This window comes from Falco punctatus (assembly GCF_963210335.1).
Source record: "Falco punctatus genome assembly, chromosome: 5".
In the NCBI taxonomy this organism is placed as follows: domain Eukaryota; kingdom Metazoa; phylum Chordata; class Aves; order Falconiformes; family Falconidae; genus Falco; species Falco punctatus.
The window spans coordinates 38,294,410-38,316,992 of record NC_137584.1 but is presented as its reverse complement, the minus strand read 5'-3'; the positions used below and the strand labels follow the sequence as shown (position 1 = coordinate 38,316,992).

Here is a 22,583-nt window from a genome sequence, read left to right as displayed (position 1 = left end):
CAGTTATGGAAGCCTAGCTGGGGGCTGGGAATGAGGCCAAACTGTGTTGATCATGAAGAGACTAAACCCAAGCTGGCTGGGAGGAGGGAACAGTGTGTTCCCAAAGATAGCACTGTGGAATGAGAGCAGAAACAGCCAAGGGACAGCTCAGTTGGCCTTGTGCGGGGGGCTCCACTGCTCTTGGGTAATTTCCACAGGGAGTAGTGTGGGGTGACCAAAAGGTGCCAGAGCTGGAAAGAGCAGTAGTGGTCTGCTTCTGTTTCCACTGAGGGGTGGGATGTACTTCTGAAGTGAGCAGGGTAGCACTCCACAACATCTGGCTGACAGCTTTGTCCCTGTTGGCGTTTGGCATCCTCTTCTTGATTATTGTCCAGTGGTTTAACCCCAGCCAGCAAATAGGTACTCCCCCTGGTGCAATGGGGGAGAGAAACAGAAGGGTAAAAGTGAGAAAACTTGTCAGTTGAGATAAAGGCAGTTTAACAGGGAAAACAAAAGCTGCATGCACAAGCAAAGCAAACCAAGGAATTCATTCACTACTTCCCATGGGCAGGCAGGTGCTTAGCCATCTCCAAGAAAACAGGGCTCCATCACGCATAATGTTACTAGGGAAGACAAATGCCATCAGTCCAAACATCCTCTGCTTCCTTCTTCCTCCATTTTTTTTGCTGAGCATGACATCATATGGCATGAAATATCCCATGGGTCAGTTGGGGTCAGCTGTCCCAGCTGTGTCACCTGCCAATTTCTTGTGCACCCCCAGACCACTTGCTGGTGGGGTGGGGTGAGAAGTAGAAAAGGCCTTGGCTCTGTGTAAGCACTGCTCAGCAATAGTTAAAACATCCCTGTATTAGTGACACTGTTTTCAGCACAAATCTAAAACATAGTCCCATACCAGCTACTATGGGGAAATCTAACTCTATTGCAGCCAAAACCAGCACACCCACTTGTTGAGAGGGTAAAGTAGAATATGGGTTCACATTTATTTGGCAGGATATCCTGTCAGCCAGGCTGACATGGAAAAATGCAGTTCTATGGATGTGTTACTGGTGTCTTTATCCCTTCAGGAACCAACTGGCTTGATGCAATGGTGAGCGAGTTGGAGTCAACTGATGCCAAATATACAGAAGAAGAAATGAAAGAGCGAATAAATGCTGAAAAGAAGCTAGAGATATTTCCACGTCTAGAATCTGGAGATCCTGGAATATATGAGGTTGGCAGGGACTGAAAATATCGGCATTGTTCTTCTTATGGGTAGCAATAGCTGAAAGGCAATGGCTGATCTCAGAGGTAATGGAGAGCCTAGAGCCTTAACAATAGCTATGGTCTACACAAGTACCATGTGCTATTGCCCTTGGTGTGTCAACACAAGGGCCTCAGTGCACAGACAGTGCTGAGAAGCCACAAGGGGCTTCACAGCCCTTGACCCAGTGACTTTGATCAGTAAGACCTTTCTCTTGGTGTCCTTTCCTTAGACCTGTCTCATGTGACATAGTGCTTTGTGGCAGAGGCTGGCAGAAGCCTACACCACCAGCGTATCCCTGTGGGTTTTCTAAGGGATAAAATCTTTCTTCTATGGTCTTATGTTTTCTTATTACCCAAAATTCCTGAAAAGGCACATGTCACTGAATAAGCTACTTCTGCCTTGTTACGTTTCTTCCTATTTGCTTTAAAGAGGATGAAGAAACTGCCTTCCAGAAGAGTTATACTCACCCATCTGCCACCTCATCTCCTGCCCCCATCCATTCTCCAAAGCAAGGCTAAGGTGAGTATTCTTTTTGCATCACACTGCAAAAGATTTTCCATGGCAAATTAGCTTTCCTCTGTCTGTGTGTGATGTGTTTTCTGCACTTTCACCTGGGTTGGTCAATGCACAGGCACATTTCCAAGGCTGAATAGGCAGAGTGCTCTATGCTGGGGTTGTGAACAGCACCAGCTTTGCTGACTCAAGAGGTTACTACTATCAGTGGGTTTGTTGCTGGGTGTCACTGTTCCTTCAAATGTCCTTCAGAAAGATGCTTCCGCATTTGTGTCAGAAAACCAAGCAAGGAAAGCAGTTTGCTTTGGCTTTAACTTGCCTCCGAGGCCAGGGTATCTGTGGAAAACCCATCACAAGCTGGGGCTGAGGTAGTCTTGAATGGAAATTGCTGCAAATAGAAGCAGGGTAAACCCACAGCCTGATTGTGGCTCTCCTGTTCAGTAGCCCATGAACTCATTTCTCTAGATTGGAACTAGCTCAGAAATAGGTCCAAAGGCATCGCTGAAAAGCATCTTGTTTTCAGTCTGAAGCTTGCATTAGTAACCAGTGGCTTGCCAAAGCTCTGATTTCTTGGTCGAGAAAAGGAATTAGACCAGCACTCTATATGGTCTGTGATTCTATGTGATGTCTTCAGAAGATGGTGTTTTGACCAGCCACCAAATCAGAACCAAATTATGTGTTTTCTTCCTCCAGATCCTTGTGCTGGTTCGGAACCCCAAAGACACCGCTGTCTCCTATTACCACTTCTACAACAACATGCCAGTGCTGCCATCCTTTGCCTCCTGGGATGAGTACTTTGTAGCCTTCATGAACGGGAAATGTACTTTACCCTGCATCCTCTGTCATTCCTCCTTACATGAGGGGCATACACAGGACCCTGTGCATGGGAGTCCTACTCCAACATGTCTTACCAAGGCACTCCCAGGAGAGGCAGACAGGCACATGTTATGGCAGAAACCGGGAGTACCAAAGAATCAGTTTCTTTTCTCTCTAACTCAGAATGGAGAGAAAGCTTTAGCCTGACTTTTCCATTCCTGCAATAGAACTTGTGGTTCGGTGCTACCTAGTGACCAGAACTGGGGGATCCTTCACTGCCCTCAGCTGAAAGAACAGACATGTTGAGCCAGTCACCACTCCACCATCCTGGTGCCAAGCTTAGAGAGCTGTCTGGGCTGACTCCTCTGATTTCATAAGGGCCTGTTTTGGGGAATACTCTGCACAACTATATCTCTTCTTTGTCTGCAGTGGCCTGGGGTTCCTACTTTGACCACTTAGTGGAATGGAACAAGTACATTGATCATGAAAGGATCATGATGATAAGCTATGAGGAACTCAAAGAGGTGTGGCATCTCACCCAGCTCTTCCTTGATGAGCACACTGTGCACCCATCCTGATACGTATGGCTGTGGGGAAGAAGAAACTCTTGGATCAAGCTTGTCTGCCCCTTTAGAAGGCTGTGCCTTTCTAAGCTACTCTTTTATGTTTGGGTGAAACTTGTGGGGGTTAGGAGGAGGATAGCCTTGCCTATTTGTAGAAGTACTCATACCTGGCACAGGCACAGTTGCTTTCGGGAGAGAAGAAAAGGCCTTGGAGCTGAGGATACCATGTAGGTTCCCTCTGTTAGAGCTCTTAGAGTTCCTTGGTGACACTATGGGAAACAGCCTCTTCTGCTGCGCTTCCCATCAGATGCTTGCTCCATACCACAGCCATGGTGTCAAGCCTTTTGGTCTCACCTCTGTGCTATGTTCCTCTGGCCAGGACCAGGTACTGGGAATGAAAAGGATTGCTGCCTTCTTTGGATTCTCCCTGTGTGAGGAAGATTTCCCCAGAATTGCGAAGAAGACTGGTTTCCAGGCTATGAAAGAGAAATCCAAGGAAACCCATGGAAAGTTTGGGGACATCCTCTTCCGGAAGGGTAAGTCTCTGAAAATGGAGGATCTATCTTCTAAAGTAGACCCCCAGCAGGAGTTCTGAGTAGGTTTCTCCACTTAGCCATGAGCTCACTGGGCTTTCTTGGAAAGACAAGTGTGGGTGAGATCTCTCCTGTGGCATATACAGCCAGCTTCTGCCATTAACGAGATTTGGGAGAAACGTACCAGAGTGCCAGGCTTAAGGTCCTCAGCCATTGCTTCCATGTTGCTCTATTTCCCTGTGGCAGCCCTGGTTAGCTACCCAAGTGAGGTGTGAATGTGCAGGCCAACACTGCTGTAGGTTATGCCAGCAGTTATGAACTAAATCTGCTTGGGCTGCATGGTTACTTTTTACAGAGGGGTTGTGATGTGATGATTGCCCAGCAGTGTGGTGAAGAGGCTGGTCATGCATCCAGGCTGCACATGTCACTTCATGAAAGTCACCTTTGGGAGAAGGTGTGCTAATGGGACAAGAGTCTCTTGAACCTCAAGGGTTCTCACTGCCCTGCTGACCTCGCAGGCACCTTCTTGTTACGTACCCAGTGAGAACTGAGGAATAGTTTCAATATGGTTGCTCTTAACGGGTGTGTCTGTGGTGGCCCCAGAGATGGTCCCTGACCTACCTGGGGCCAGGGTCAGAGCTCTGGCAGCCCAGCTGTACTTCATGGCATCATGAGTCTTTGGTTTCTGACTACCGTGGGCATGGGCTTGCTTTTATCCCTTTCTTTCACCACTCCTTGGAGGAAGAATGATTTAACTACTCCCCTTTTTACCATCTGTCCCACTGTCTCAGATAACTTCCTCCTTCAGGAGGAGGAATGCATGAATGAGCTTTCCCTTGTGACAAAACCAGGCTCCACTCTCTTCTGTGTAAAAGCTTCATGAAATCACCTTGGAAACTCCCTTGTGTGTGTGTGTGTGGGGGGGGGGGGGGGGGGGGCAGGGGGGCGGGGGGAAGGCATGCAGGCAGCCCACCAGCAATGCTCCTTGTGGCCTGGCTGCAGCCTTTACTTCTACTTTTGCTATCTTGCCTCTTCCAGGCAACCTCAGGGGCATAAATCCGATCCTTCCACCCTCATGAGGGCAAAGATTCTGAGGTTCTGCCCCATTGCTGCCTAGATATTATTCTGTCTGAGGACTGGCTGCCTTCAGCTTTTGATACTTCTTGTACCAGGAGTTGTTGGGAACTGGAGAGACCTCTTTTCTAAAGCTCAGAATGAAGAAATGGACCGAAAATTTGAAGCTTGCCTAGGAGGAACAAAGCTGGCGGAAAAGATGAAATATGATGTGTACTGCAAGGCCTGAGAATAAGCAGATGAGCAGCATGACAGCAAGTCATGTTCCAAAGGTTCTCCAAAGGTGGACAGTCCCCATGTTTTCTCCCCATGAGAAAAGAGAGAAATCCCTCAGAGATCTATCTGGCACCTACAAGCATTAAGATGGTAATTCTTAGGTGTTGTCTGGGTCTAGGGCATGTACTTTGCTTGGTGCAACCAAATAAAATGTGTGTGTCTTGAGTGAATGTCTGGCATCCTTGCTGGAGGAACTTGGTGCACAGGCATCATAGTACCAGCCTCGTGGTGTCCCTTGTGGCTGCTTCATGGCCTGAGATGGTGAGTGATGCCTCTGCAGCAGTCAATGGCGAGGCAGAGGGACCAACACAGCATCTCTCCTCCTGGCGCATAGTGATGTCTGAACCACTAAATGCCTGTGTAGAGGGAGAACATGACAATCTAGATTTAGAACTGCTACAGTTACCATGGTGTTGACATTTGTGCAGCAAGGTCAGAAAGGCCTTTGATGCTTTGGCAAACTACTCACTGTGGTGCAGAGTGGAACTCCTCGAGCTCTTAGTGCCACAAACTCGGTAATGAGCATGAACAAGTAATGAACACCTATTTGTTTTCTGGAGTGGCTTGCTCCCATTGGCCTCTCTGGGGACAGTTAGGTAAGTGGCAAGTGGGAAGAACCATGGCTTTTGAAGGGAAGGATGGGGGCAAGAAGCCCCTTGATGACCCTGTTGTTAAACTATTAAAACTGCATTTTTTCGACAATAAATATATGTATGCTACATAAGTATGATTTACATACCCTCCTTGCTGGTGTAGATGTCCTTGCTACATCTGTGCAGAACATGATGCACAACCTTTTGTCACAACCACTCTTCTGGAAAAACAGAAAAGTTGAGGAAATATCAATTCCATCTGGCAAAGGGAATTCAGTTCCTTGGAAGAGGGATTCCTCCGCCATATTTCCAGACGTGTATCTGCAGGACTCCCGCACCAAATTAAGATTAAAAATGGAGCAACCAGCAACCAAAAATGCAATTAACAAAAACGGGAAATTGTTAAGGCCCTGTCAAAGCCCCGACTGCCCCTGCTCAGGCCCCTGGGGGTCGCCCCACCCTGCCCATGGCCCAGGACACCATGTCAGCTCCCAGGGCTGTCAGCCCCTGCCCCAGCAGTGCTGCAGCGGGGTGGGCTCCAGCTCCTCACAGTCCTGTCTAGTCACAGGCCCTGCAAGCTGGAGCCATCCAAGGGCCCATGTCCTGACCCATCCTCAGCCCACCAGTGTCCCCTGGGGCCGGGGCTGCCCTGGCTGGGGTGGTCAGGCCCTGCCGCTGGGCCCTGCCCTACATCTCCCTGAGGGTTGCAGGTTCAGCTCTGATGCTGAACCACTCACAGCCTGCTTCTCTGTCAGATTTTCTAAACTTCTGTTCCAGAGCTGCCCATATGAAACTGCTTTGCACTGAGGTGTGTTTCTTTGAACATGGCAATTCTGGGTTTGTAGGTTTTCATTCCCAGAAAAGTAGGACTTTGTCTAACTCTGGGCTTCCATGGATGAAAAGAGACAAGCAGCCATGTCCCATAATTTTAGATTTAGCAACATTTTAATCTATTCCTAAATACATGACCTTTACTATTTCATACTGGTGATAGCAAAAGCTATCTAGATAACAGAAAGCCATGTGCATCTCAGTTTCTGCAAGGAGATGAACAAGGGAACAAGGCTGACCAGAAATGGGGAAACAGTCACTGAAAAATTCAAAAGGCAAAAAGATGTTTTTTTCCTGCAAAGGCATTTTGTAGTTTAAAGGCTCTTAGCAGCCAAGGAAGTTTGGAAGCTCTGAAATCCTTCAAAACCAGGAGTGATGATGTGATTATCAACATCTTTCCTAAAATGGGTGAGTCTTGCTTGCCTGTTGAAGCTGCTGCAGTCCAGAAGTGTGCGACTGCACATAACACAACAATAACGTCCACGACAGGTTAATGATGACTTCAGCCTGCTGTGGAGGCAGAGAAGCAGGGGTTGTTCCATCAGGAGGGCAGGAGGATTGGTGTTTCCACAGACTTCTTCCACTGCAGGATATAGGTCATTCCTGTGTACTGGGTGGAGGTACAGACACACTGGACACCCAGACTCTTGGGCCTTTTTCCTCTCCCTTCCCATGCCTTTCAGTCCCAGAATTTGGGATTACTGAACACCTTAATGTTTCCTCCTAATCACTTAGAGAAATATCTAGCAGTCCATTTAAAGAAAAACAAGTGGAGGTGATGTTTGATCTGCATTACAGCCACTTCATACTCAACTCAGAATTTTATTTCTCGGGGAGGAAATGTATAAAATTGTGTCTCATGTAAATATCAAAATTATTTTAGATATTTGACATTTGAGTCATAACATCTTGAAGTTCCAACCAATCTTAAAAGAACTGTGTTAGAAAATCCTTTATGTGACTCATTTGAAACGTGATGTGGCCAAGATTCAACCCACTTAATTAGATGGTGTGGTGAATAATGAGTAAGCTGAGAGAAATGCAGCCTAACTTTCAGCTCGACAGAAGCAAAGGGCTTCTGGCTTCTAAAACAATATTTCTTACAGAAATTGCAGCAATACAGCTTGGAGAGATGAGCTCAGACTCTCCTGCTGGTTAAAAGGCTTAAAATGCATTTGGTCATTAGGAGGTAATGTAACAATTGCACAGAAACACCTCTGAAAAGCAATAAAAACATTGGATGGAACCTAAATTATTTTAGTTTTTGAAGACTTATTTTTGACTGATTCCTCCAATTTTTTTTTGGAGGAATTGGTGAATTGTATTTCCTTTTGACTAAATTGTCATGCCTGACTGTTTTGCATTTGTTTCTACAGATACAGTCACCATTTTTTTCTGATTTCTGTTATCATATAGTTTCCCAACTGATGTTACCCAACCCTGCTTAAAGGATTTATTTCTCCAGACCTCCCAGTCTATATATGCTTATGGGTATACAGGCTGAAAATGGGGGCTATAAAGAAACACTCCCCTTCCTAAGACACACAGCTCTTAATATTTTTTCTTCCTTGTTTTTTAAATACTATCTATAGTTCACCGTGCTACCTATTTCTAGTAAAATGTTTATTTTATATTAATTTCCAAACCCATTAAAGAAAACAAAAGAATTATTTTCCAGAAAAGCACTATCAACCTCATGGGGTTTTTCAAACCCCACTTGTGGTTTTTCAAAGCAAGGCTAAGGTGAAACTTCTTTTTTATTTAATCTAAAACTACTGTTATTAATAGCATTTTCATACTGATTTGTTCTCCATTTCCTGTGTAAAATGTCTTTTCTGAGATCGTATGTAGGCTTTAGAGGGGTAATTATACATTTCTGAATGTGAAGTGATGAAGTGATGTTTACAGAAACTGTGGATGCACGTTCTCTTGCAGCTGCAACTATAATGGGTCCATAGGTTATTGCTGCCTTCAGCTCATCCCTGCCAAATAAACTGTTCCCACAAATTTCCTTGGGGGGCTGCTCTCGGTCTTATTTCATCCCAAGTAATTCAGACTAGGAGCTCTTTAACTGTGAAAGGACCTTGAGTTGTACAAAGCTTAGAGGTGAGCCTAACTGGACTTTTCCTTACTGTGGACACACCATATTCACCCAGAGGGCTGTGAACTTCTAACATTAAGTTTAGCTAGATAAGAACAATCAAGGTATAAAATACGGAAACTCAGTTTCTTCTGAGTGAGAACATGATAATATAACAGACCTTTTAAGCAAATCTGCTTTCTCCTCACAATTTTTTGGCTCAGTCCAGCAACTTTCATGGTGTTTTGGGTTGCAGCAGGCTCCACACAGGCTGAGTATTCCTGAGAAATTTGAGCTAGTGGCTGCCCCAAAGGCCAGGCTTACTTCCCTCCTCTGACTGTACTTGTCTTCTCCTTTTGCATGAGCTCTTGTGTTTGTCTGACACCCCCAGCTTTTTGAAGCAGCACAAAACACTCACTTTTGGTGGCAGCAAGCTGTCATATTGTCCCAGCTGTCTTGCACAACCTCACCCCTGGTGCCTCTGGGTCTCTAAGAAAGAATTTTTCTGTTGCTTCAGAAGCTTGGCTCTGTCATTTTCTGCTTCTTTCAGGCATCTCCTAATATCTGCCCTTGCTGCAGGCTTCCTGCCTGCTGGGTCATGCACCCACTTTCCAGACGGCTTTCCCAGCTCAGGGCTCTCCTTCACCCAGAGCAGAGCAGGCACAGCAAGGCACATGGGCAACCTCCTGGCTGGCCACTGAAAGGGAACAGAGCAGACACAACACTGTGCATGCACAGCCAGCCAGCATCTCTCACTCTCACAACTGGAGAGGGACAGCAGTGCTGACTGGTTGTGGATGGGCTGGAAGTTACAGCCTTTTAGACTGGGGGGGAAACTGGATATGATTCCATAAAGGGAACTTTAGGCTTAAAATCCAGTGGGAATCATTTAAGGTTTACTGCATTCCCTCTGGTTGCTTTAGCACAAACCTAATTCATTATTTGAAAATTAATGAATTTACATATTTGCTATCAAGAAACAGCTTGCTAGCAAAGGTATACGTTCATTATTTTTTCAAATAGTACTGCAATTTTGGTAAATGTTAAAAATACATTAATTTCTGAGTATTTAACAGCTTCTTTCCAGGCCATACAGTTGCAGACCTATTTTTTCAGATAAGATCCAGAACATCAAAGATGCATTACTTCTACTTTGTACTCCTGGGATGAATACTACACAGCTTTATGAATGGGAGAGCTACTTTCCACTTTCTAGCAAGGTTCTGATTAATAGTGTGTACAAGTGAAAATAGTTGTAGCTAAAGAGAGCCTAGCTTTTTGGCAATGAACATGAAATTAGAATTTGACTTTGTGTTTGGTCAAATTCTGAGCTTTTTCTGACACTGTTATTTATGTTTTTCCATCAGAAAAGTAGTTAGGCAAAAAAATTAGCCGTAAGTTCTCCCAGGTTTTGAGGTAATTCTCATGTATTATTTTTAAGGTTCCAAAGAAACAGATGTGATGTGGTTCCACAGTGAAGCTCTCTTAGCAAATGGCTGAACTAGTGTCTAATGACAGGAGCTGTTTTTGTGAGAGACTTGGTGCATTAAGCTTCTTCTCTCCAGCTAATGCAGTACATGTGTGCTGCTGCAGCTGGAACCTGATGAAGGGAGTTGCAGGGTGAGGCCACTGTATCTGCTTCAGCAGTTCCTGTGCCCATCGCTATCTCTCACCAACTTTCTGATGGCTGGTAACAAGCACATCTGGGCTGCCTGAGCAATGTTTGTTTATGAGAGAACTGTTCTGCCTGGACTCCAGGGGAAAAGGGGAGGCTGGACTGAAATATCAGGACAAGTTGGACATACTCCTCAGACTTCTTATTGGACAGTGTTTTCTACGTCTTATTTATTGTGGACATGTAATCATTTACAAACTGTGCAAAGCACAATATCACAGCAATTGGACTGGTTTAATTGCTTAAAAACTTGCTTATATTAATAAAAACAAATCCCCAAACACTAGGTTAAAAACATGCTAGTAATGTAAGATTCAGTAAAAGCATATTCTAGCCCTGGCATCAAAAGAAAAAATATTCACTAGCTAAGACTGGTTTGTTGTATGGGCAGTTTCATTCATTTTCCTTGCCCGCAATACGAAGAAAATATTGATTACCTAATTTTCAGGCTTTGTTGTTGCTTTTTGTAATTATTCCAAAGAGAAGACATGTTGAGTTCTATATCCTGCATAAAATTGAGCAGTAAAATTGTTCAGTGGCATTTTTTGAGGGAAAAAAGGGTAACATGACAATGAGAAAGGTTACTACTGTGAAAAAACTCTTACTATGTTCAAAAGTACAGAGATCAAAGGTTCTGACAGAACAGGTACTTGTAGACATTAATGATGTTAATTATACCACAGAGATGCATGCCAAAACATTTCAAGAATTTCTTTAGAGGGTTCTTCCAGACTTGAAATTTAATAAAGCACCTCTGAGTATCCCCCTGCTGTACAGAAAGTCTTTCTTCCATCTTATTCCTCCAGTCAGTTTAAAGAAAAGTAAATTCAGTCAAGTAGTTGGCAACAATTCAGAGTTCAATCGGTTATTCATCCCAGCTAGTAATGCCTGGACATTGAGCTTCAGTGTTCCTCTATTCCTCAATCCTTGCTTCACAGTTCAGATCCCACAGTTGAATATAAACCTAAGGTCAGGAAAGGAAGGTAGCGGTGAAGAAGAAAAAGAAGAAACCCTTTATTCTTTATGTAATGTGTCTTTCACTGTTGCTGAATACATTTTTTCTTTTCAACAGCGGCTTGGAAATTGCCTTGACTGCATTTGGATGAGACAGGCATTAGAGTGATGAATATCTAAAGTCAGTAAGCTATGAAGAATTAAAGGAGGTGGAGTTAATGTTATTTAAAGAAAAGCATATTTCAGCTTTTAGTCAGTGTATCACTGAAATTGTGTATAACAGGTCATAATGACCCACTAAGATCAGTTCAATGATGCTTCAAAATAGAAATAATCAGGAAACTGCTGTTCTTGCAAGTGAAATTAAAAGAATGTGTATTTATGCAATACAATTGCTGGCTTTTATTGAAAACAGAAATAACAAAACGTATTTTTTGAAAAAAAATGGGAAATTTTACATAAATTTTCTAGTCAAAAAGCCCTCTTCTTCTTGGAAAGTATCTTGGCTCTTACCATATATATTGACATGCATTTTGAAAGATTAAAAACTGGGTTTGAATATGACATGATTCTAATGACATCCTTTTGCAAAGGGTAAATTCTGCCAATTTCAAACAAAAAATGTGCTAGAGAACCTAGGCTTCACAAGCAAAAGCACTTTGATATTAACAAGCCATATGTCCAGTGCTCTCTGTAATGATCCTCAGCACCCAAGGTGTGCACATATACACATAGGTGTAAATCCTTAGTCTTTCAGCAGATCAGGACAACTCAGGTTCACCTCCTTTCCTAAGCTGTCTGGACGATGTTGGCATGTATGAGTAGAGTCAGTGGCTCATTTTCAAAATTACAGACCATGTATTCTCCATGGGTATCAGTAGATGATGATAGCATAGAATATTTCTTAAAATCATACCACCTAACATCATCATAATGGTACATAAAGATACATAAAGATACTTTGGAGGGAAATTTTGCCCAATGTAGCAATTTTTTTTTTTTTTTAAAGATCCAATATCTTGTCATGGAATTTAAATTGCCTAAAACTAAACAGAAGAGTTAACCATAAAATATGTATCCTATAGATAGAATTGAAAACTGCATTGCAGTAACGTGAAATGTTGTATTTTTGGCAAAAGTGTTTAACTACTGCTTACATGCATCCTCTCCCATTGGTCTCACTTCAAATAAAAAATGTCTTCTAAGTGTCTTCAAAATGTCTGAGATAGGCATATAGGGGATGCCACCCAGCTATTAGACAGGCTGCTGCCTTAGCTCGCTATGCCCCGGTCCACTGGGGTCAGCTCCCTGGGAAGCGTGCTTTCTGCTCATGGCCCTGTATCTTCCCAGCACATTTACTCTTACGAATTTGGACTTGTAAGCTGTGCCAGTGAACCTACCAGAGCTTCCTGGAAGTTAGTGGTAGTGCAGCATGTCCTGTGTTCATCATTTTGTATGGGCAAAATAGCCTTGCATAAGGAGGAACATCTGCCCACTGGTTTCCTACCTATTCTGCCTCAGATTTCTTCAGCAGAGCTGGGACCCAAAGACTTTTAATAGCAAGCCTACTCGGCGAAAGCAGTCAAGTCTACAGAAACAGTACTGTAACTCTGCCAAAGGTACAGCCAAAATATAATTCTGTACAAATTCTCTATCAGAATCAGATGCTGGAAATGGAGAAGGGCAGCTGAACTCCCTGGGTCTCCTTGACTGATGGAGATCAAAGGAGCTGGAAAGAAGACCAGTTTTAAATCTATGAAAGAGAAACTCTCAGAAACTCCAAAACATTTGGGAATATTTTTTCAGAAAAAGGTGAGCTGACAGTTGTTTATAGGCAGCTGTAAAAAAATCTGTTCTAGTTCTTAGTACTAATAATATCTTTCACAATTGTGCTTAGATAGCTCATGGTGTACAAAAAAAGAGAAAAAAAGTGTGGATGTTTACAGAATGATACAATAGCACTGAGATTACCTAGGTTCAGCTACCTAAAAGTGAGGTATCAAATTAGGCTGGTGGTCTGAGTATCTTCCTAAAGTAGAGAGTGCTTGCAGCAGAAAGTTTGTTACTCTTATTGTTAGAGTGCTGTCTTGAGGTATTACCTTCTGGGAGTACCCATTCTTCCCTGAGAGTGTTTTACCCTCTAAGGAAGTTCCATTCAAAAATAAAACAATCTGTTTATCACTTACTTAAGAATAATCTATTGAAGGGTTATGTTATGGGAAAATGGACTATATTTTTTTTAAAAAGTTGTGAATTATAGCTTGTCAGCTGAGCATACTGATCAATTACTTACTGCACACTCCTCGTGATATTAATCTTGTGTTTTCTTCACCAAGGCTCAGCAGAATAAGCTGGAATCTTACAATTTTGTCTACTGGTAAACATGACACAAAGTTTCTGTGAAGGAAAAAAAATAATCACTTGGTTTTTTATATGCTTGTGAGAAATTCCATTAATTCCATAAATGTTATGTTTGCTTTTAGATGAAGCTGTATGTGACTTATGGGACATGAAGATGAATTAAACGTCTTGAATTGACTTTAAGCAAGAGTTAAAGTACACAGATGTAACATCTTTCATCCTGTAAACCACAGCTCACATGCTGTATAACCCCAGAGGTGAAATGACTCCATTTTTGTCTTAAAGTTCTCTAGACACCCAAACGCTGCTTCAAGACATGTCCAAGAACACTTCTGTCTTAACAGGCTCTGAGCCCTGGGGCTTCTTGAAGCTGTACAGCTAGCATTTGAACTTCACAGTTAGATCTCCTCTTTCCCTCATACTCAGCACTTCTGGAATATGAGGGCTCTTTATGAGCCTCCATCTGGGCCTTTCCAGATGGAAACAGCTGAAAATGCTAATAATTTTTACAAACCTTTTGCAAAGCATGTAGTGTTGATTCTCCGGAACAGCATTCAGCACAATAAAATACTTGCTAATACTGGTCTGCCTACACAAGCCCAGAAGAGTGATCTTGGTTTTACTAAAATTTTATTTTTAGCCTGTCACTTTTAAAATGCTTTCTTCACCTCAGAATTACTTGCAGGCTGAATGGCTCATAACAGCTCTTCTGGTAATTGCAACCTGGCTCAAAATTTTTGGCATTGGGCTGAGGACAAATGTGCCAACCTGGGAAGCAGGGTCTTCTGATTGCCTGAGAGGAAACATTGGCAGGAGGCTAAGGCACTGTTGGGAAGGCATTTGAAAGCTAACGGCATATGAAATAGTGTATATGTGTTGGTTAACATAACACAGTATAATTATCTGTGTTTTCTGCAGAACAATTCAAGAAAAAAAAGAAATTCCCATTTCTAGCAGCTTCTCTTCCATGAACCTAAGTTTACAGACTTCCCGCAGAAACTTAATTTAAAGGCCACTTAAATCTTTATGACATTATGAAAGCCAGCCGATGTTTTACACAGAGATATGTCTGAGAACAATTTTTCAGCTGCTCCTTGTCTGGCATGCTGAGAAGTCCTAGGCAGTTCCACACATTCATAGTTTCATATGTTTCAGTTTCATACCATTTAAAGATTATCTGGGTAATGTGTACTTGGGGCAGCATCATAAGGCTTCTCTATAGTTACTGGAAAGCAAGTAACCCTTCTGACTAGCAAAGGTTGAGTCTGATCTTAGATAAGTTGAGGCAATTTTTAGTTTCCGTTGGCACTACAGCAATTGTGTTCCTACTTGAGATGTTGCAGATGCAGATGAAGATGGAGATGAATCATGTCAAACTGCACCCAGTACCAGCCCAGGGCTTGCCATACCTTCACTCCACTAGGAATGAGTGATTCTGAAGTGAGTGGGTTTAGATTGCTGGGGTGAAAGGGAAAGCAATCAGTCCCCACATAAATAAGAGGGAAGATCACTAGGGATTTTGTTGTCAGACCAGAAGTCCAAGCTGTATTGAGCTGTAAAGGTTACACCCCCTGTATATCTTTGGTTTTCCATTTTCCTGTGTGCCTTTTACTGCAACTTACCTGTGAGAACATATCACTTAGAGCAAATCTTATAATTCACATGCTTATTCTCAACTTCTCGAGCAGTATGGACCTGTCCTGCAGCAACAGTCACTCTTTCACCAGCATCCACTAAGATATTTTCAGCTTACTATTAGAAATGTTCTTGCCTGTTTTTCTGCCATTTTGCAAGGAAGAAAGAAACAGGTGAAACACCCTTCAGGCTTCAGCAGATGGCCAGCAATGGCTCCCAGCTGCATACCGGATCAGGGGAAGTCACACAGGTCAGCCTGTCTGGTATACATGCACACATGCATGGAGCAAAAAGACTGTCAAAGACAAGTAAACTCAGCTGGAACATATTACCTCAAAAATCTTTCTTTTGAAATAGGCAGGGTTTGCATCACTGCAAAGCCACGCCTGGTCAACTGCCTTTGAAAACGTAGTGTGAAAAGGTAGTGTACATCCAGCTGCTTGTGTGTTGTCAGACATTGCTGTTTGTCTGGGCTTCATTCTGCTTTAGGGGCTTGTAACCTGTACAACCTCTGGAAATCCGCTTGTTATGTGTGCCCACACTTCTAGCTAACAGGGGGCATGAGGACCTTATAGGCAGCGTATTCTGAGAGGAAGGACTTGCTCCCTGCCTTTGATAGAGGTAACCCCACCCCCCCACCCCCCACCCCCTTCCCCTTGGACATATATCTCCCTGGACGTCACTGAATAGTGTTTGGCAAGGGGTTGTATTGTGCTGGAGCTTGTGCTGGGCAGCTTGGAAACTTAATTTTATGCAGTTGCAGATGTGGCTTGGGACTGCCAGCTGGCATCAAAGGCCTGGGAAGACTCTCCTAGCCCCACATGACTGTTTTAACCTGTTCTGCAATCCCCCACAAGCACAGGTAGGGTAACAACACTACATAGGCTCTACCCAGAAAGCCTGTGGTATTAACATTTTAAAACTAGTGTTAAAAACATCTCTGATATTATATCTTTTCAGTTTTTCCAGGTGGGTTTTGTTATGGTTGTGCTATAACTAAGCATATCAGTTGAAAGCTTTTATGGTATTCATAAATCCATTAATAGCCATTAGAGATGGATGGTATATTTAGGGAATGCGGTTCACATTTTATCCTAGTTTTAAAAGACAATGGTACTAACTGAATATCAAAAATGTTCATAGAATCTGATAGGGATGAAACTAAAAGGGTTCCCTAAACTAAACAGGAGTGTTGTAGGAGGTACTGTAAACACAAAGGGAAATATATCCTCTCCAGAGTCCCTGACTGTTTTTAAAAAAGTCAGCTCTATTGAATTCTGTAACAAGAACAGATTTTCCTACTAAATACTTGCTGAAAAAAATTTTTAGGGCTTTCTTAAGTTAGACAAAACACAGAAAAGTAAAAGATTTTTCAGCTGTGCTGTGCATATACAGCTCCCACCAACAGTGACAGTAACAAGGGCACAAGATCACTGGGGAAATGAGTCCATTAAAAAGACCAGCCCAAGCTTTTGGTCAGGCGATAGCTGTTGAATCTAGTGGATGTGACTCTTGTTTCTACTCTACCATTAGACAATACTTATTTGTGTCTCAGGGGTCTGCATTATTTTCAAAAAGGCCTCTGCCTTTTGTGTAGCTTCCAGATCCTTTGATAAGCTGCTGGCATTTTGATTTCAGTAAAGCCTTGCCTTCGCTGTGCTCTAGCAGTTGCAAGGTAACTATGCATACCTGTCAATGCTTTTAAGAGACATTCCTGAACTCCTAAATCATTTGCTGCAATGTTTCAAAAAGGACACAAGGGGAAAAAAAAACATTTACTGGTTTTCAGAGCTAGGCTAGTGGGAGTGGGGATGCAGAGCACTGTGCGTCCCTTGCCCAGGCGTGAGCCATGTTTTTAGTGAGGCTGATGGGGCCAGTGGGGTTGCTTTGCATGGACAAGCCCCACCCACCCTGGTGCTCTGGGCTCCTTCTGTATTGTTGCACTGGAGGCTGGTTCTCCTCCTCCTCCTGATTAAACTCAAACCAGATGGTACCTCCCAAAGCGAACAAATGCTTCTTCCTTTATTTAGCACAAGGGTAATCCATACAAAATGTTAAAAATGCAAAGTATAAAAAGTGGTGTGATAAATGCAGTTCCATGGCAAAGCAGTCACATGACTATGAGAAGGCCTGTTAGATACATCTTGATAAACAATCAGGCAGCTTTAAATATCTTTACCACGAAAAAAGAAATAAAGAACACATTTTCCCTTTGAAGTTTTGTCAAGTGTAGCAATCACAGATTGTACTATTTTTACTAACCTCACTAAGTATTTAACATACCTTTTTTCCACATGTTTTCTCTTTTTTTTTCTCCAAGACAGCTGTTAATAGGCAGCTTTCGGGTACTCCACAAAAAGAAATGTTGGAGAGGCTTTTGGATATATTCTCCCATTGTCTTCTGCATTGCAGTGCAACATGTGGGTAGGATTTCCTATGCCAAAAGGACTCCTCTGTGCTATTAGTATCAAGAACAACTGATTCCATTGTAGCAATGGAAAATGTAAAATATCAGCTGCAATGGGGCTGATTTTTCAATCTCATACTGGAGGGTAGATGTGAGGAAAAATCATGGCTGCATCGGATTATCTTACGTAGCATTAGATGGCAGAAACTGCAGTGCTTTATAAATCCGAAGTACCCAAAACGAGGGTTTTCTAGTGGCAAAACCAGTTTCTTCCAAATCAGATTTGTTCCCTTGGCAGCTGGTGGCTGTCACCCCATGGATGGAGTCTGCCATTTGTACAGCCCGTTCAGCCAAGAGCTGAGAAAGAACATCACAGATTTTGTTTCATCTCCAGATGTTCTGTGTGACAAGCGCTTGCCATAGCTCAAATGAAGCCCTTTGAGGCCAAAGCATGACAATCTAAAGGAACACTGCCAAATGTATGAAAATGTTCAATGTATTTTACACAAATCTGAACATCTGTGGTGCTCAAGGAAGATTTCATGGAGCTCTGTAAATATTGTTACATGTAATTAGCTTCACAGAATGGGTACATTATTACCCCCAGTTTATGGCTAGGGAGATTGGCACAGAAAAGATAACTAATTAGCCCTTGGGAAACAAAAATATTTTATGTCCCAGAGGGAAGCAGAACCCAAGCAAGTCAAGCAGTAAACCTGTCCATCTCTTTTTTTCCGTAACACCATTTTGTGGAACTACTGTTTCTAATTTGGAGGAGATGGCAAACAACAGTTCATGGTTACAAAGTGGTGTTGTGCTTTATAGCAATAAAATGGGAAGGGAAACACATTTCTTCTCAGATCTCCTTCTCGTAGGTATCTAACAGCAACTGCCAATTCCAAGAACACAAGGTATAAATTCATGTAATTCATTATTTGGGCTTCAAAAGAGACAAGCCTTTTAAAGGCTGTGTGCTTCTTTTTAAAAGGGTATTTCTCTCTTTTGCCTTCTAGTTTCTCATTCTGTATGATACACTTAAAATATATTTTTAGCTTTTCTCCATAACCACTGTAATTAGAAGCATCCCTGTTGTTGAGAATGAAAGCTGAAATCCCTTTCAGAAAGGAGCTGGGGTTTTCTGGAAAAGGTGATTTCTGTGAGGCTTGCCATAGCCATCTGGCTCAGTGTTATTTTTGCTTCCTTTGGTTATCAGTATAAAGTTTTAAAACATCCATACCTCTTCACAAGCAACACGGAAGGAGAAAGTGAACAGGACCTTTCTGCTGCTCTCAGATCACATAGCTGTAAACACTTCCATCTAGGGTGTTTGATACAGGTCTCTGGGTTGTCGTCTGCTGACTGACCAGGTTGAAGACATCTCCCAGGTACATGGCAGTCCCTCCTGGCTCTGGCAGATGCTGCAATGCTCAGGGGGAAGTGACGGCTAGAATAAAAGTTCCCCTATAATATGGCTTGGAGACAACATTCAGGAGTTCCATGGCTGCCCAGTACCACCATATCAATGTAGTTTACATAACTTTAGTGAAAAAACTGGTGCTGCTCCAAGAAACATTTAGTTGTGCCTTATCACACCTATGCAACCCTCACTGTTACCTGGAGATGCATGGAGGCAACCAGATCCTGAGCAGTGCTGGTTAATACAAGAGTAGCAAGAGCCCTGCCAAGCATTTACGAAAGGGAGTCCCAGGCTCAGGGGAATGCAGCTTGGCTTCCAGATCCTACCCTGAGCTCTGAGGCTGTTAAAAAGAAACAGATTTTGAAAAAGTGTCACGATAGTAAAAAGGCTTTCAAATTTGTTTTGAAGATTTTGACACCTGAAACAGTGTAAAACATGTATGAACAGATGTCTTGGTCTTCCCGCATGGGAAGGAGCAGACCCATGGATGTATCGAGGTCGTTTATCAGTTGACGATGAAAGATGTGGAGTATCTGTGTGCTTCACACCGCTATGTTCGGTTTTACCCTTGTTGCAAGGATGAAAAGCTGTGGTGCAAAGCAGTGGGGATTTCTGTCTGAATCCAGATACATCTCCACACGTGTGGTGGGGGAATGGGCAGTGGGGGTGGGAGGTCCCATGGGTGGGGCCAGGAGGATCACGGAAGTGGTGCACGGGGTCCAGGGCCCCAGTGACGCTTCATAATTGCCACAACAGGCCAACAGCCCCCCAAGTGCCTTCTAAGTCACACCACTGGCAAACAGCACCATCTCAAGCTGGCTGAGCGAAGAAGGTGCTTACAAACCCAGAACAGCTTTCTGGAGCCAGTGGTCAAAGAGCGTGGGGCAAAAAAAGATCCCTCCTGAAGGGCTGAGCCCTGTTTTGGATGTGGGTTAGTGTGTGCCCTTCTCACAGTGTCAGGGGTCTGAGCAAATGGTCTGAGCACAGGTAAGTTGTACAAAAAATGCCTGGCAGCAGGCAAGCATGGCTGCTATTGTAAAGTTTGGGCAGGTAATGCAAGAGCAGATACTAGATTCACAATCCATTTGAAGGGACACTACCCAATTTCTATATACTACTGTATTATCAAAAATTGCAAACTAAATCAACTACAACTTACACCAATTCTTTAGGGAGACTTTTGTGGGAAGGAAGTGTTTGTAATTCCAAACCCCAACAGAATCAGAGGAAATAACACCTAACTATTGGAGATAATATGTTATACCGAGATTGTGTTTCTATGGAAGGGAAAGAGGCAGAGCTTCTTGAAAATGCCTGCAGTCCCACTGGGAAAAGACAGTGCTCTGCAGAGTGACTTTCCAGCTCTGGCAGGAAAAGATGCTTGCTGTGGGATCTCTGTGGCTATATGATTTTGCATGCAGACTACAGTTCTGCCTTCCCCATCTTTAGGATACCAGCCAGCTGCTAATCTCAGGAAATGAAGGCAGCAAGCTGGGGGGAACTCCTGGTTTTGTTTGTGGTGGTTTTTGGAACAAAAGTAGAGACACTGCTGGTTTTTGCCTGCTCTGGGCACATTCCCAGTGGCTTGCACAGCATCGCATGGCAGCACCATGGAAACTGCAGAAACAGGCAGAAGGGAAACTGCAGTAATGTACATTCTGGGCTGTAGCAGTGCAAACATTGGTTTCACTGCACCGAGTGCTGCGGTTGCAAATTCAGCAGTGCTCGTGCATCACAGAGATGCAAGATAGAGGAAACCAACTGGTTAGTGGTATCCTGCTTCTTGTGAGGCTCCTTCTGACCGGCCAGTGTCTCACGTATACAGTGGCAGGAAAATCATTGCCAAGCACACTGTGAATCCCACTAGAGCTACTACCGTGTAAACTAAATGATAAACTGAATTAGAAATACTCCAAATACTTCATTTCATGTTAATAAAGACTGAATGCTCCTTCAGGTGCAGCAGTTTTTGAAACATATTGGACATTATAAATCCTGAATTCGGGGCTTTACACAGAGCATTTTGGAAGGCTAGACCCTGGCAATGCTGTTTGAACAGCCCCCCTAAGCCAGAAACCCAAATGATGCTTTCACAATCAGCTGAGATGTGGGAACATAGACTCATAGAATCGTTTAGGTTGGAAAAGAGCTTTAAGATAATCGATTTCAACTGCTAACCTAGCACTGCAAAGTCCACCACTAAGCCATGTCTCTAAGTGCCACATCTACATCTTTTACATACCTCCAGGGATGGTGACTACATCCCGGCTGTGTGACAAAGCTGCTGTGGCTCCTGGTCCCCCCCCTTAGGTCAGCACTACCTCAACAGAGATTATCATACAAATGTTCACATTCAAGAGGCTCCCCCAGCGCCCCGCAGACCCAAACCACTATAGATACAGTGGTATGACTACGTTAACCATCTTGGCACTGTTTTCCATTGCATAATAACAAGAAAATGCTCAAAACCTGACAAGTGAGAAGCACAGGCTGTTCCTGCTCTAAGGCTGTGAGCACCAGATGTCACTGCTGTCCAAGGAAAACGCAGCGCCTCAAGGGCCCCAGCAACTGCTGGGGAAAAAGTAGTTTTTGTTTTTGTATTTGAGAAAAAGTAGGTTTTGGTGGTGGCAGAGAAATAGAAGAAGACAACCATGTTATAAATACAGGTATAAGTATAAACATATATAATACAAATTTTATGTGGACAGCATCTTTTATTCAGAAGGAAAACAGATAATTTGTATGATAAATTGCAGTCTATTCCTAAGGATCTAATGGATAGATTCCTAATGATCTAAGGATCATCTTTTTTAGCACGCAGTGATAGAGCCCTCATCTCGTTTCAGCTGAAGACTTCCATCTTGAAAAGGGCTTCTGTACTGAAACTACTCAATGTTATTTCCCTAATTAACAGCAATTTTACATAACTGATATAACACAATTTAAGACAAGTGGGGCACAAATAATTAGGAAACACCAATATGTAAGTACAGGGCATACTAAAATAGAAAGAAGCCTATGGGAAACATGCATACCCCTCCAAAACCTCAAATTTCCTTGTTAACTCATCTTTCTTACACTTTTTAACCTTTTCTCCCTATTTCTTTCCCTCTACACCCTAAATACCTTTATCTCCTCTACTCTTCCAATTTAAATGTGTTCTGAAATAATGGCAGATGTTGTGAGTTCAAAAAATGAGAGCAATAAGTAAGAAATACAAATTTATACCCAGAGCCAATGAATCCTTGTATTTCTTCATGTCTGGATTTCATCATTTGCTGATTTGTAATGTAGAAGAGCAGTGTGAATGAAAAACAAAGTTCTGGCAATGGGTTTTTCTTTCTTTTTTTTTTTTCTGTCTTGTAACAAATGACGGCTTCTGTCAAAATAACTCCCCATAAAACCTTACATAGCTCCCTTGTGAGTTCTTCCTATGCCAATTAAGTTCAAATGAAGTGTAGTGGCTTTTTATTTACTTTTTTATTTATTAATTGTGTCCAGACAGCTTCTGGCTACCATTAGAAATTTTCAAATAAAACAGACAGTTTATTAATCTGTGTCAGCTCTGCTCAGAGTCCCCTCCAGGATAAACTAGATGTGTTCACCACCATG

The 22,583-nt window shown here is 42.9% G+C and overlaps 1 protein-coding gene across 1 annotated transcript in view; it reads left to right on the top strand.

Annotated features, from left to right (window-relative positions):
- Positions 1 to 22,583, top strand: part of LOC308064290 (sulfotransferase 6B1-like) — a 42,698-nt gene that overhangs the window by 4,884 nt on the left and 15,231 nt on the right. The window contains exons 2-7 of the mRNA XM_080388535.1: positions 1,065 to 1,210; positions 1,673 to 1,762; positions 2,450 to 2,576; positions 3,002 to 3,096; positions 3,515 to 3,671; positions 4,841 to 22,583. The exon at positions 4,841 to 22,583 is cut by the window's right edge and continues 15,231 nt beyond it. Of these exons, the coding sequence (XP_080244661.1) occupies positions 1,065 to 1,210; positions 1,673 to 1,762; positions 2,450 to 2,576; positions 3,002 to 3,096; positions 3,515 to 3,671; positions 4,841 to 4,971 (746 nt within the window). The 3' untranslated portion in view covers positions 4,972 to 22,583. The remainder of the gene's footprint in view (positions 1 to 1,064; positions 1,211 to 1,672; positions 1,763 to 2,449; positions 2,577 to 3,001; positions 3,097 to 3,514; positions 3,672 to 4,840) is intronic.